Here is a 14,636-nt window from a genome sequence, read left to right as displayed (position 1 = left end):
ACACCAATCGCCCCAGTGTGGGGGAAGGTGCCACTTACGAATTCCAAATGTAGACAGGTGGATATGCTGGCATCACCTGAGGGCTGCTGCTGAAAGGTAAGGTTCCTAGACCGTTTTCTTTTTTAAAGAAGATAACTGGAAAGTTAACAGATGATTGTGAGGTGAAGCCAAATTTCAGAAGCACAAGTAAACCACTGAATGCTCTTGTTCAAGTTTCTGCTTTCAAGCAGGAGGGCACTGCACTCACCGTAACTTCTGGGGGTGGCTTTTTCTCGAAGACAGCTACCTCAGGTTTACGGTGGTGGTAGATAAAAACTCCCTAGATGTAAGAACTGTAAGTTCTATAAGAACTTGCCTTCTATTTGCAAAAGAAAACATTTATTCTTTTAAAAACGTATATACATTGCCTTACAAAGATAACATGTTGGAGCTGGCCTCAGGAACCTTCCAATGAGCCTTCTTTTATGATTGACCGGGCAAGATTCCGTGCAAGAGCAAGTCTCAGCATTTCCACCTTGGTGGTCTCTACGTCATCATCCTAAAAGCAAAGAGCCTGCATGAAGCACAGCAGGAAGTTTACCTTCTTTATAGTTCCCAAGACTCTCTAATCCAAAGGTAGATAAAAGGCATACAACATTCAGTAGTATCTTCCAGCAAGTTCTCAATATTAAAAGATGGAGCTGCATGCAAAGGACCACTGTGACTGACTGACAGGAAAGAAAAAACAGACGAGAACACTAGAATCACCCCATTTTCTCCTAAAATAAGTTGGCGTGTCACAGTTACAGGTTAAGAGGTTATCTTAAGAGGCATGTGAGTTTGTAAGGGGCCAACATCTCGGGGTGGGGGTACACCTGAGCTAGAAGGAGCCTTTTCTCATCTCCATTGTGGTACCAACAAACTGGAAAAGCTCAGCTGACCTGGAGTTGCTGGGCATCAGGCTCTCCACACACTGGTCTTCCTGAGGTCAAGTCCTCCAGACATCTCATCAGCTCGTATGTTTGCTCTGCTGAAAAAATCACCTAGGGGAGAGACGCTGCTTAGCTTAGCTGCTCCCCAGCCACAGCCTGCAGTGGTTTGGGCACGGGCTCAAGCCGAGACAGCCTTTCTTGTATCTCACTTGGAGAAGTGTGCTTTCTGTATGCAACCCTGGGAGGGTAGAGCAGCCCCCCATTCTCACTCCCAGCTCTTGTCAGGGTCCTGGGCTGAGCACTGTCAGTAGACAGATGCCACATTTCAAATTAAGTAGTTTTTCTTGTGTAGATATGGATATCCAGAGTGGGCGCTATAGGGGAATACACGCATGCATGCGCACACGCACAGAAGATCACTGTGGACTCAACCTGTACCTGTTTCTGTTCCAAAAGGGGCAAGGCATCTGTTAGTAGTGTCATCCAGAAAGTACGGGGGGCAATCTGGGACGTCATCAACGACAGGAGAAGAGAAGCAGCATCAACGAAACGCTTCTCCCCATATAACCGGTGGAACTCGCGGTACTTTCCTGTTGAGAGCAGAGCACACTAAATCACCTCTGACCCTAAACAAAAGAGACCCCAGGCCAGCCTTTTCACAGAGCAAGGAAACTCTTCCAGAGTGGCCTCCAAGCTCACGGGCCAACAAGACCAAAAGGATTCAAAATACACGCTTAAAAGGGGTTCCGGGGCTTCCCTGGTGGTGCAGTGGTTGGGAGTCCACCTGCCGATGCAGGGGACGTGGGTTCGTGCCCCGGTCTGGGAAGATCCCACATGCCGCGGAGCGGCTGGGCCCGTGAGCCATGGCCGCTGAGCCTGTGCGTCCGGAGCCTGTGCTCCGCAATGGGAGAGGCCACAACAGCGAGAGGCCCGCGTACTGCAAAAAAAAAAAAACGGGTTCCAGAGAGCCAAACCTGGGAGAATATAAGCATCAATATAAACAAGAGTCATGAATTATATAACAGATTGAATAAAATAACCCGTAAGGCCATTACTGATGTAAATGAAAGAATAAACGGGGACGAAGAGGAAGCCTGCCATACAGTGGAATGCCAACTATGAAACACAAGGACTGGCAGGTGAGAAAATCACCGGTAGTTACTAAAACTAGTGGGTCAAAGTTTGATGAGAAACAAGACATTTAAATAATCCCAAAGTATCCCTCCACAAATTGTTAAAGGGAAAATCTTTACACGTGACCAAGGTGAACTCCACCAATAAGGGGACGACACTGAGGAGGACACATCACCTCAGTGGAATTCCTGCCCAAATATACAATCTGAGGCTGCTCATGGATAATCCCCAAGTGAGAACATTCTACAAGAGAGCTGCACTGACTCTTCAAAAATGTCAAGATTAAGGAAGCACCAAGAAAGGCAGAGGCACTAACGAGCCATGAAAACTAAATGCGTGAACCGAGACAAAGTGAAGGACGTTACTGGGACAACTGATGGAATCAGATACGGATTAGATGAGAGTATTGTATCAACGTTGAGCCTCCTGATTTTCATAACTGGTTATATAAGAGAATGTTCTTATTCTTAACAAATACGTGCTCAGGTATTTATGGAGAAAGTCTCCATATAAATCTCCAACTTATTTTCCGACTGTTCCCCAAAAACCTGATTGAGAGAATAAAACAAATGAGGCAAAGTATAAATAACTGGTGAATCTGGATAAAGTGTGTATGGGAGTTCCTTATTCTTTACACTACTTTCACAACTTCTAAGCTTGAAATTACCAGAAAATAAAACGTTACCAAGAAATATCCTTTGCAGAGACTGGCACACAGGGTTCTATGTGTTTTAGACTGGAGAAGCCTAGAACAGTCCCTCCAATCTCCATAACTGTCCACCTGTGCTGAAGGTCCAGGGGACAGAGCCCAGAGAGACTCACCCAGGAACGTCAGTCGATCACTGAGCATCATGGCTGGCCCCAGGTTGTCAATGAGATCCAAATCAGAAAAGCAGCCTCGCTCACAGTAATCCCTGAGGAACCTGCAAGGCCCGGCCCAGAGGTCAGAGCAGCAGTCCCAGGCCCACCTCCTCAGCCTCCCAACTGCCCAGGCAGTACCCAGGAAGCACACACAGACTGAGCCCACCTGTCTGAGACGAGCGTGGCGAAGGCGGCATCTTTGGCTCGAATGCTCCAAGAGAGGGCGGAGCCCAGGCGATTGTTGCGGACAGCTTTCATGGCCAAGATCTTACAAATGCTGCGAACTTTGCAGGGAAAACAGTAAAGATGAAACTTTCACCCTACAAATCACTCCATTCCTGAACCTGCTGGGATAGGAGCAGCTTCCCAGCTCCTCTGAGCTTTACACGGCTTCTCTGTGGGCTGCAAATACAGTCTGGCCTGCAGAACTAGGAACTTCGAGGTTTATAAATTGTCTCCTGGCAGGACTGGCTTTGTGAGTGGGTTTCATTTCAGGGGTGGTAAAAATCTTTGTATTGCTCCCCACAGGACAGCGCCTCCATTATCTGTCCACATGCTGAAAATGCTACCATCCTTTGGGTCTTGAATGCTATATGCTTTCAGAGACGGTCATAAACATGCAATGCCTCTGGGAAGAACAACTTAGGTTTTTATCATTTGACGCTGAGGGGGAGGAGAAGGGGCCACCATCAGCATCGTTCCCTCCCTGTGCTCTCCCTGAGCCACCTCCGGTCCTGCTTCCCCACCCAGCCAGCCTTAGCCAGCAACAGCAACCCACCTGGGACAAGTCACCTCGCACCTGCCCCAGCCTGACCTCTGGCGAATGCATGAAAGAGTGGATCAGGACCTTTATAACCAGGCAATGGGCTCGACTGCTTCTAGGTGCCAACGGATCCCTAGCTCTTTGTCCCTCCGCAATGACTTTCCTGTGTTTTGGTTTACCTCCTGGCACCCAGTGCCCAGACGCTCTCCAGGCTGGCTCACACGGCATGAGCATAGAGGGTACGCTGGGAGGACAGCCAACTCACCTTGCTCAGTCATCTGCCGCTGCTCGCAAACCCGCAGCACCTTGAGGGCTTTCTGCTCTGTGCTCAGAGGGATCCGCTCAATATGCAGCTCCAAGGAAACTCGGCCCAGCTCAGGGCAGTAGTCAAAGTAATCCACCCCCAGCTGCCACAGGCTGCACAGGTCCAAGGAGGACAGACGTGAGGGCCTGGGGCTTGGGAGTTAGCACCCAAGGCGGCTCCTCCCCCGGACCCTGTAGCCTTCAGGGAACCAGACGGGAGAGAACACAGTCCAAGCTCCACTGGCAGCAGCCGCCTGCTGAAGAGCACCCCGCTGCCACCCCACCCACTTGGGGCCGTCCTACCTGTGATGAGCAAAGAGTCCTGAGGCGTATTCCAGCAAGAGGAACTCTCTCATGTTGGATCCAAAGCTGGAATAAAGCATAACATGGGACCAGGACTCTGGGCCTGCTCTATTCAGGGCCCCCTTCGGCAGCCCAGCCTCCCTTCTAGGCACTCGGTTCAACCCACCCTCAAGAGCCTGGATGGCGGCAAGAAGAGGGTTGGCATGGCCATGGCGTACTTACTAGAGGTTGTGCGACTGGAGGAGTTTGCAGTGATCCAGCAGGTCTGTCAGATGGGCCACAAACCACCAGTTGCTCAGGGCGATGCTACAGGTTCAGACACAAGGCCAGACTCAAAGTCAGGATGAGAGGGCATGGCCCACACGAGTGGAGCATAAGCAGGAACCCCACATGTCTTTTGCTTAAAAAGGATGGCAGGGACAGAGGCAAGCTGGAATCTGTCTGGAAGCACAGACTGAGAAGTTTCTGCCCACTAGGTGGGGACTAGTAACAGACACTGAGAAGGACATTCAACCCCCAAAGCAGCAGCCGATGATACATTTCAATGGAGAACGTCACACAGAAAATGAAAAAACATCCAGGAACCCAATTAGATATAGGAATTGCGGACACAGAATAACATATAAGAAAAGGACTGAAAGGGACTTCCCTGGCGGTCCAGTGGTTAAGACTCCGCACTTCCAAAGCAGGGGGCACGGGTTCAATCCCTGGTCGGGGAACTATGATCCGCATGCCATGCCACGCGGCCGGTGGTGGGGGAAAGAATAAAAAAATAGAAAAGGACTGAAAGATTGGTGGGTTTTGATTCTTAATGAAACATGGAATTCAAAAGAACATTTTCTTTTGTACTGGAATTTGCTGTTAATTTTTCTGTTTCATAGTTTTGATTAGTGTACTTTATGAACACAACTATATATATTAGGATGTCACTTAAAAAACCATCTTGTGTTATCTATTAACTTTGTTATCTATTACTACTTTGTATAAAGAAATTATTTTTTGTTCGGTTACATGATTTGTAATTTGATTTTATTGGATATATAATCTGACACATAATGGAAAGTCAGAAGTCCTTCCCCAAACCACATTTTAATCGAAACCTAGAATCATCTGTAGCCCTTGTTAGAAATGACATTTCCTAAGGCCCTCTGAAGGTCTGATTAAATTTTTTTTTTTATAATTTTTTTTTTTTTTTTTTTTTGCAGTACGCGGGCCTCTCACTGTTGTGGCCTCTCCCGTTGCGGAGCACAGGCTCCGGACGCGCAGGCTCAGCGGCCATGGCTCACGGGCCCAGCCGCTCCGCGGCATGTGGGATCTTCCCGGACCGGGGCACGAACCCGCGTCCCCTGCATCGGCAGGCGGACTCTCAACCACTGCGCCACCAGGGAAGCCCTGATTAAATTTTTTACATCACCAACTTTTGTAAACTCTCTAGCATCATTCTGTATAGAGTAGACTATGCACTTACTGTCAGTGTGCGTACATCATTTTGAGTTGTATTTTTCATTTGTTACTTGGTGTAGGCCTTCCTGTATCTGTATATAATGCCTGACTATTTTTTAAATCTTGGGAGAGGGAAAAGAAGCTTTAATGGTTCCTTTCTGTAAGGCAAGATCAACCCCAAGTAAAGTGGAGGGAGCAGACCAAGGCAATACACTGTCCCAGGCGTAATCATTCACTAAGGTAAACAGTTCTGCTTTCAGGATATCAAAAGAATGGGGATTGGTTTACACTGAATTACTGGATAAATGTTTAAAACTTTTGCCTTGATCTCAGGGATACGGATACTACGATACTTCACCTGCTCCAGAATTCCATCATTATGGAATGTCATTTGGCCTCCCTAAATTTCATATGTTAGATACATTCCAGCTTTACTAACAGCTATGCATATGTATCTGACATTCAAAAAACTAAGCCAATTCTCAAAAACGCTTGTATTTCTACTACCACCTTCGAACACTAAGCTCTGTAAGTGCATACATGCTATACAAAGCATCACGCTCCAGTGCGTTTTGTTGTTGCTGCTGGCTGTGCCTCTCCGCTCGAGGGATCTCAGTTCCCCGACCAGGGAGTGAACCCAGTGAAAGCCCCAGAACCCTGACCACTAGGCCAACAGGGAACCCCCTTTGCTCAAATTCTTACAGGGTGCTTCCTCGGTCCAGGATTGCCTTTAACGATGACTTTCGTAATTTTGTAATTCTGCTGCGTTCCTTCTTGATTTTGTCCTTTTTAGACAAGAGTCCCAATAAATCCGGTATCTCTTTATGACAGGCCCCTAAACAAACCCTGACTCGCTGGACGTTTGTTCCCTTAACTGTTCTAATTTCATCATAGGTCCTTTATGTATCAAGTTTTTTTTTACTTGGTTGCGCCAGGTCTCAGTTGCGGCATGCATGTAGGATCTAGTTCCCTGACCAGGAATCGAAGCTGGGCCCCCAGCACTGGCAGCGTGGAGTCTTAACCAGTGCGCCACCAGGGAAGTCCTGATAATTTAAAAGTTTAAAATACTGTTATTTCATTAACTAGAGAGCGATTTAACGAAGTGTGGCAACTGGACCTCACGGCTGCCCCTCAGTCGGTCACTTGCCTCTCTGTAGCCCTTTCATCTATAAAATGGAGTAATTGTACCTCTTGCCTACCTGGACTGTTTCAAGAAAAAAGTGGCAAAACAGACATAAACTGCTTTAAAAAGATTATTTTTGAACAGTATCTATATAAATAAAACAACAGTAAGCCTGAGCTTGAAGGTGACACTAACTTGTCCTCTACTTAAACTGCTTACCAACAGCTACACAGCTGTGTCCACAGGAAAGCACTGCAAACTGGTTCAAATCCAGTCCTGCTACTCAATGACTGACCACTTCACTTCTTTTAACTTCTGCTTCATTGTCAAAGTGAAGGAATTATAATGGTCAGTACAGTGCTTTGAGATTCTGGAGCTATCTTCAGAGTTATGAAAAATTCAAATATAATAGATGAAATCAGAAATGACCAGTCCTAAGAATAAAATATCATATAAGGTGAGAAAGTGTAAACTGAGAAGATGTAAAAACAAGCTGCCTCCTCACATATAAAATCACGCACATCCCCCACCCCTCCTAGAATAAGTTCTATGTAGAAAAATTAGTCATGAGGGTTGTCTGAGCAGAGGGCTGAAGGATGAGAAGGAACCTGCCAGAGGAAGACAAGGGAAAGGAGCATTCCTGAAATAGAGGAAACAGCCAGTGTGAAGGCTCAGCGGTGGAAAGTAAGCTTGTCTCGTTCCCACTTCAGAATGAAGCCCGTGTGACTCAAACTTCAAGGCAGGTGGAGGCCAGCTCACTTAGGGCCTTGTGATGAGAAACCACTGGGACAGTAAACAGGAGAATGACGTGGTTTAAGTTTTTTTTTTTTTTTTGCAGTACGCGGGCCTCTCACTGTTGTGGCCTCTCCCGTTGTGGAGCACAGGCTCCGGACGCGCAGGCTCAGCGGCCATGGCTCACGGGCCCAGCCGCTCCGCGGCATGTGGGATCTTCCCGGACCGGGGAACGAACCCGTGTCCCCTGCATCGGCAGGCGGACTCTCAACCGCTGCGCCACCAGGGAAGCCCATGGTTTAAGTTTTAAAAGATTACTTAGGCTCTTCTGTGATGATGGACAATACAGAGACAGGTGATAGTGGGAAGCCAGCAAGGGGCCACCTGTTAACAGTTCAGGGAAGGGCTTCCCCAGTGGCACAGTGGTTAGGAATCCATCTGCCAATGCAGGCTACACGGGTTCAATCCCTGGCCTGGGAAGATCCCACATGCCGCGTAACAACTAGGCCCGTGTGCCGCAACGAGTGAGCCTGCGCTCTAGAGCCCACGATCCACAACTACTGAGCCCGCGAGCCACAACTACTGAGCCCACGTGCCACAACTACTGAAGCCTGTGCTCCACAACGAGAAGCCACTGCACCACAACCAAGAGTAGCCCCCGCTCGCCACATCTAGATGAAGCCCGCACACAGCAACGAAGACCCAATGCAGCCAAAAATAAATACATAAATAAATTTATTTAAAAAAAAACAGTTCAGGGTAACAGTGATGGTGCTGGGCCATGCCAGTGGCTGGGGAGGGAGCAAGAAGTAGCTGGTTGTGAGATATATGGCTGTTTTTCTAAAAAATAAATGTATTTACTTATTTATTTATTTTTGGCTGCGTTGGGTGTTCGTTGGGCTTTCTCTAGTTGTGGCGAGCGGGGGCTACTCCTCGTTGCGGTGCCAGGTTCTCATTGCGGTGGCTTCTCTTGTTGCAGAGCACAGACTCTAGGTGCGCGGGCTTCAGTAGTCGTGGCACGTGGGCTTGGTAGTTGTGGTTTGCGGGCTCTAGAGCGCAGGCAGAGGCGCATGGGCTTAGTTGCTCCACGGCATGTGGGATCTTCCCGGACCAGGGCTTGAACCCATGCCCCCTGCATTGGCAGGCGGATTCTTAACCACTGTGCCACCAGGGGAGCCCCAAGATATGTTTTCAAGTTGAGCTAATAGGACTTACCAATAGACTGGTTAGTGCTTAAGAACTCAGTAAACCGTATGGACTTTGGTAAACGACCACTGAGGCCAAGAACTAATGAAAAGGCTTGAGTGACTGAGACTGGAAGAAGTGCTAAATGAAAACGGACACCAGGGTCTTGTGCAAGTCTGAACAACACAGGTTTTGGATGTTCACACACATATAAAATGGAGAATTCTGAATGCAGGCTCTAAATGGAACAAGTGAACAAGCTCACTGGTCAAAGATGTTCAGGGAAGACTTAAATTAGCTGCTCTGGGGTGGCCTCTGCTGGAAAAGGGAGAACTCTGGAGCCGGGAAGACCCGCGAAGGCCTATAGTGAAGGCCCTACCCTGGGTTAACAACTGTAACCCTCCAATGGACTGTTTGCCCTGCACTGGGGCTGCTGTCACCCCCTCATGCCAACCCCATGTCCTGCTTTTCTGGTGGCTCTGCAGCAACCACTGCCTCTGACCAGCCAAGATCTGGTGGCTGTGGACCTTCTTCTATGAATAGAGCGTAAGGGTCTGTACACACCGCTCTACCCTGAAGCCAAGGTAATGGGCTGGGCCAAAGGTCTGACAAGAAGATTCTAGATTAGGCAAACATTAAACTGGATCTCTTCTTAGTTTTTGAAGGAAGACCTATTTCCTTTTAGTTCGATACTTCTGGAGGACTTTAAGAGCACCAGGAAGATGCCATCTTGCCTAGCTCCCTGTGGAGTGTGTACCAGTTCCTGTTTTCCTTTTGCTGGACAGCAAGAACTAGCAGCTGCAAACCAGAGGGGAAGAAACGAACCCTTGGAGGATTCCCAACTTCTCCTTTCAGCTGTGGGGATAACAGGCAAACACGTGGCCCTTCAGCAGGGGCTGATGAACTGTGGCCTCCAAGGGCCTCTATGCTCTGCTTCAGGATCCCTCTCTGCCCCTTAGGGCCTGGCATAGTTGACATGGGGGTAATCAGGTGCCCCTACAGAAAGCTCCCTTCTAGCGCCTTGAGAAAGGATTCCCCTCATTCCCCTTTCACAGGGTAGTCAGGAACCCAGCTGACATCACACCCAAAGCAGCAAGGCTTTCCTATACCACCAGCCCACTGGCCCAACCCCAGACAGACACACCCCTCTTCCCTGGGAATCAAGCTTGGGCCTGACCGGTACAACACGTGAGAAAGCAGGTGTTCACGAGACCCCAGATCCAATCCTTCCCCATCCAAGAGGGCATTATGTCTAAAACTGTGCTACTCTCTCTGAAGGTACTTCAGCCCTTCTTCCAATTCGTGGATGAGGTCCCGGGATTTGCTTTTCAGTGCCTCTTTCAGAATAGGGTAGGAAGTAGCTTCCCGATCAGAAAAACCCAAACTCCTAGATTCACAGCTAACAGAAATACCTCAGATCCTTTCCTGCTTGCCGGAGCAAGAGACACCCAGACTGAGGGGCTGCAAGCCTTATCCTTCCTCAACTGGCATAAGAGTGATGCCGTTTTCTGTGGCGTTCATAAAAGCCACTCCTCTTCATTGGCATGTCCTTATCTTTTCCTTCTACTGCCACTGAAAAGAACGAGGTATTTTCCCTTTTTATTGTCCCTCCTCCTTGCTCTGTTCAAATCTGTTTTGATCTTAAAAATCCAGATGTGGCTTATGAAGGAAGCCCTGGAAGAAATAACCCACTGCTGTTTAGACAACATATTCAGGAATGCCTATTACTTCAAATTATAGGCAGAGTCCCTGACAAAGCCAAATAACGATGCGCGAGCGCCTCTGCGAGTTACTCTCACTAACCCTCCATGCAGATGCCACGCTGGCTGCCAGCCACCATCAGCTGAGTTCTGTAAGTCATCTTCCAGCTCCACTTAAGTCCCTATTTCACAGGTTTGTGCAAAAAATACTGACACAAAGCCCCTTTTCCTTTTTCCAAATCTAACGTCATTTTCCTGAAGCCCTGGCTTGCTTTCGGCCAAACAGCAAGAGTAAGGTAGGGGGTAAGACCTTCCCACCGCCCAGATCTACTAACAAAGATCCAGTCGAAGTCGGTGAATCCGATACGCGAGCAAGGCCATCTGCTCCAGTTCCCAACCTTCTCCCTTCTCCAAGTCTTTGGTGCAACACCTACTTTTCTGGGCTGGACAAGAAGAGAGGATACATTCTTTCTGACTTACTACACATGGGAATTTCTGGAAAGCTTTACCTTGGATTCAGTTTCACATTCCCTTTCCTGCCTTGCTGAAGGTTCGGGGAAAGGTCTGGGGAGAGGGCTGATACAGAATCCCTGCTCTGAACAGACCCAGCCGGGAGCCCAACGGTGTGGTGGCTCTTGGCTCACCAGAGTGAGACTGTTGAGAAGTCCCTTAAGGTGGCTGCATGTCCATCAGGTTCCAAGAAATAAGTCTGCTGGCTGTTTCCGGATTTTAAATATCAAAGTAATTTCCTGCAACCTTATTTTAAGTAAACATCCCTGAAATGCAAACTGTTATAGACACGTTAGCCCTCCAGCCTCAGGAAGGCCCCCAAGCTTGTCCAGAGAGAAGCCACTGTCTACCTAATGTGGCAAGAAGGTTAAGACACCAACAAGAAGGAACAGGACATCCTAGAAAAGGATGGCAGTGCTGGCTGCACAACACTGTGAATGCACTTAACTGAACTGCACACCTAAGAGGGTTAGAATGGTGATGGTGCAGCAGGTCCTACCTGCACTCCTTGATCACTTGGTGGATGTCAAACTCGAAGGCTGCCATCAAAATGTTGTCCAGGGGTTCTGGGCTGCTCTCACCTCCCAGAAACAGGTCAAGGCTGGACTGTGGAAAGGTGGTGACCCATTCAGTCGCCAGATGGAAGCAGAGACCCAGGGGGGCAGGCAGCGCTGCTGCATAGGGAACACTGGAGCAGGGTGATGGGGTCCTTCAAGAAGGGGCCAGAGGAAAGGTCCTGCCTGTTCTCCAGGGAGGTTCAACTCAATGAGGCCACATGGTGAAAACGACCCAGCAGGGAGCAGAGCCCCCAGGAGCCCTACTCCCCACCCCCACCCCACAGAGCTCAGACTCACCTGGGCATAGAAGTGCAGGTCCATGGGTTTTACTGTGGGGTGAGAGTACAGGAGCCGGGTCACTAGGAAATGATACCAGTTACTCAGAAGCTCCTTCTGCTCCAACAGCGCAGCTTCATCTCCCAGCATGATCTGAGAAGAGAGATGCTTTCCCTTAGGTCTGGGGGTGACTTCCCGATAATGCTCCTGACCTCGACTGGAGCATCTGGTTGGAAAGCTCTCTCCTTCCCTCAGAGCCAATGAACAGCCCTGTCTCAGGAGGACATGTCGTTGCTGCACTGGATGCCACAGCCCCCGGGGGAAGCCAACTTGGACCCTGGCCTGGACTTGCTTCCCACAGACCTTGCAGAGAGACTCGAGGTGAGGACTGGAGGCGAACGTGCCGTCCTGGAGGTGCCGCTCACATCCCTCGTGCCAGTGCTGCCACTTCAGCTCCAGCTCCGTTAGTGTCTGAGTGTTACCAGGCTACCGGAAGAGACGCAGAGAGATGCCATCACCGCACAAACCCCTTACACTCATTGAATGAACCCACCTCCACGACCCAGAAGAGCAAGGCTACTCGCACATACGCTGAGAACAGGCATGGTCCGCATCAGGTCCCCAAGGATTCGGCACATGCCTGCAGAGGTGGGGCTGGTGTTGGCTTCCTTGGAGAGCATCTGTCGGGCCTCATCCAGCCGGCCCTGCAGCACCAAGACGGTCACCTGGGAGGGTACCCAAGAACACAAGCATTCACGGAGGCTCGGAAGCCACTCCCCTTAGCCCACACTGGCTTCCTAGCCTTGGAGAAACGTGATGGTTCCCTCCCTCCAGAGGTAATCCAATTCATCCAATCTCCCAGTTTTAACCTATACCATGCTTTTCAAACTGCACGTTGTAACCCATTGCAGGTTATGACCAACTTTTAAAAAATAAATAAAACAGAAAATAAAAAATACCAGAGTGTATCAAATAAAGTATTGGCTCATAAACGTTTCAGTTCAAATACATATACGTATATATACAAACGCTCAGTATAAATACACTTGATCCTTTCTATTCAGATTCCATATTTGTGAATATGCCTACCTGCTAAAACTTATTTGTAACCCCAAAGTCAATATCCGAGGTGCTTTCACCATCATCTGTGGACATGTGCAGAGGGGCAAAAAATTTGAGTCACCTGATGTGCACATTCCCAGCTGAGGCTGAACGAGGCGGCACTCTACATTCTGGTACCAGCTCTTACACTAAATTAGTGTCTTTCTGGCAATTAGTGCCACATTTTTTGCATTTTTGTGCTTTCTGTTGGGCCCCCAAGCGTTGTGCTGAAGTGCTGCCCGATTCCTAACTGCAAAGGAGGCTATGACATGCCATACAGAGAATGTATGTGTCAGATAAGGAAAGAGAACATACGTGTTAGATACACATGTTCATTCAGGCAAGGATTATAGTGCTGCTGGCCATGAGTTCAATTTTAATAAATCAATAATACATATTAAATAAGGTGTCTTGAAGCACAAACATACACAAGATTATAAATTGATCAGTGGACAAAAATGTTGTGACCAGAGGCTCGAAAGAACCCTGTAATTCCCCTACAAAGAGCGATGGTTCAGTAATCGAGAGCTCAGGGTTCCAGGCGACTTTATAGACCATGACTATCATGAATAATGAGAATCAACATTATATACATGCAAGTATATACGTAAAACATACACAGTAAAAGTTCTTCCATTAAGCCACGCTCAGAAAAGCCAAGGATATATAACCTGACAAGTCCCCAATTCCTCTCTCTAGCCTGGACTTCCTTCTCTGAATTCCAGACGTGTATATCCTACTGCCAGTCAATGTCTCCACTTGGCTCTCCTAGGCATCTTGTTTAACATGCCTGACAGTAAACACCCGGGCACCTCCAACTCACCAACCCACATTCTTCTATTTCTTACACATCCAATCCATTAGCAAATCCTACCACTGTATCTTTAAATTGTACCCAGAATCAAGTCACTTCTCACCATCTCCTGCGCTCAGCTCCTACCCTTGTCCAAGTTGCCACCTCTGCCTGGTTTAGGACCTCAGCCTCCAAACTGGTCTCTCTGCTCTGCCTTTGCTCTGCTCTCAGCAGTGTGGCCAGAGGACCCTTTGAAAACGTAAGTTAGATCACAGTGCTCCTTCACCTGACTCTCCAAGGTCCCTGTCACCCCATCTGACTCAGGAGTAAAATGGGAGCTCTAACCTTGCCCATCAACTAGCTCATACATTTATGCCCTTCAACAAATTTAATCATAGCAGCCATGTGGGGTAGGTGTTGTTATTATCTCCATGGTACAGAGGAGGGAACTAAAGGCTGTTAAGTAGCTCATTCAAGAGCTCACAGCTGGTAAGAGGCAGAGCTGGGATGCTAACCCGGGCAGTTTGGCACCACAGGCCATGTTCTTACCACTCAGCTACGCTGCCTCTCTAAAAGCTAAAGCCCTTACCCCTCCTCGCCTTCTTCAGGTCTCTGCTCACGTGTCACCCCACAGGGAGGCCCTCCTTGACGCCCTGCTCTAGCACTCCCGGTTCCCCTCCCTTGCTTCATTTCTCTCCACAGCACTTCGCTTTTACACATGCTACATGTTCGACTTGTTTCTGTATTTATCTCCTGTCTCCTCACCCAGGATGTAAGCTCCGTAAGGGCAGGAATCATTGCCCTCTTTGCTCATGGTTGTTTCTGCAGTGCCTGCAAACAGTAGCACTCAATAAATACTCAGTGAATGAATCAGAGACTCAAAATCTAGGCCCAATGATTTCTGAGCAAAGTCTCTCCCCATTACCTGCACAGATCTCCTG

At 48.5% G+C, this 14,636-nt stretch overlaps 2 protein-coding genes across 5 annotated transcripts in view; one reads left to right on the top strand and one right to left on the bottom strand.

Annotated features, from left to right (window-relative positions):
• GGA3 (golgi associated, gamma adaptin ear containing, ARF binding protein 3) overlaps positions 1–5,515 on the top strand; it is a 20,900-nt gene extending 15,385 nt beyond the window's left edge. Inside the window, exons 17-18 of one of the 2 annotated variants that reach the window (XM_027080624.1) lie at positions 1–96; positions 5,481–5,515. In XM_027080624.1, the coding sequence (XP_026936425.1) occupies positions 1–93 (93 nt within the window). In that variant the 3' untranslated portion in view covers positions 94–96; positions 5,481–5,515. Of the gene's footprint in view, positions 1,758–5,480 lie in introns of those variants that run through there. The other variant, XM_027080623.1, reaches the window with a different exon arrangement.
• The window catches only part of NUP85 (nucleoporin 85), a 27,857-nt gene continuing 13,577 nt past the window's right edge, over positions 357–14,636 (bottom strand). The window contains exons 1-13 of one of the 3 annotated variants that reach the window (XM_027080632.1): positions 12,985–13,009; positions 12,392–12,526; positions 12,165–12,287; positions 11,823–11,954; positions 11,468–11,574; positions 4,498–4,581; positions 4,276–4,341; positions 3,935–4,086; positions 3,073–3,190; positions 2,868–2,968; positions 1,350–1,501; positions 921–1,022; positions 357–538 (exon numbers count right to left, since the gene is read on the bottom strand). In XM_027080632.1, coding sequence (XP_026936433.1) covers positions 437–538; positions 921–1,022; positions 1,350–1,501; positions 2,868–2,968; positions 3,073–3,190; positions 3,935–4,086; positions 4,276–4,341; positions 4,498–4,581; positions 11,468–11,574; positions 11,823–11,954; positions 12,165–12,287; positions 12,392–12,481 — 1,329 coding nt within the window. In that variant the 5' untranslated portion in view covers positions 12,482–12,526; positions 12,985–13,009 and the 3' untranslated portion in view covers positions 357–436. Of the gene's footprint in view, positions 554–920; positions 1,023–1,349; positions 1,502–2,867; positions 2,969–3,072; positions 3,191–3,934; positions 4,087–4,275; positions 4,342–4,497; positions 4,582–11,467; positions 11,575–11,822; positions 11,955–12,164; positions 12,288–12,391; positions 12,527–12,984; positions 13,010–14,636 lie in introns of those variants that run through there. The other 2 variants (XM_027080630.1, XM_027080631.1) reach the window with 2 other exon arrangements.

This window comes from Aethalodelphis obliquidens, unplaced genomic scaffold, assembly GCF_003676395.1.
Source record: "Aethalodelphis obliquidens isolate GAN/ISIS:26980383/991018 unplaced genomic scaffold, ASM367639v1 scaffold44, whole genome shotgun sequence".
Classification (NCBI taxonomy): domain Eukaryota; kingdom Metazoa; phylum Chordata; class Mammalia; order Artiodactyla; family Delphinidae; genus Aethalodelphis; species Aethalodelphis obliquidens.
The sequence above is the reverse complement of the archived record's forward strand: the minus strand, read 5'-3'. Positions and strand labels throughout refer to the sequence as shown.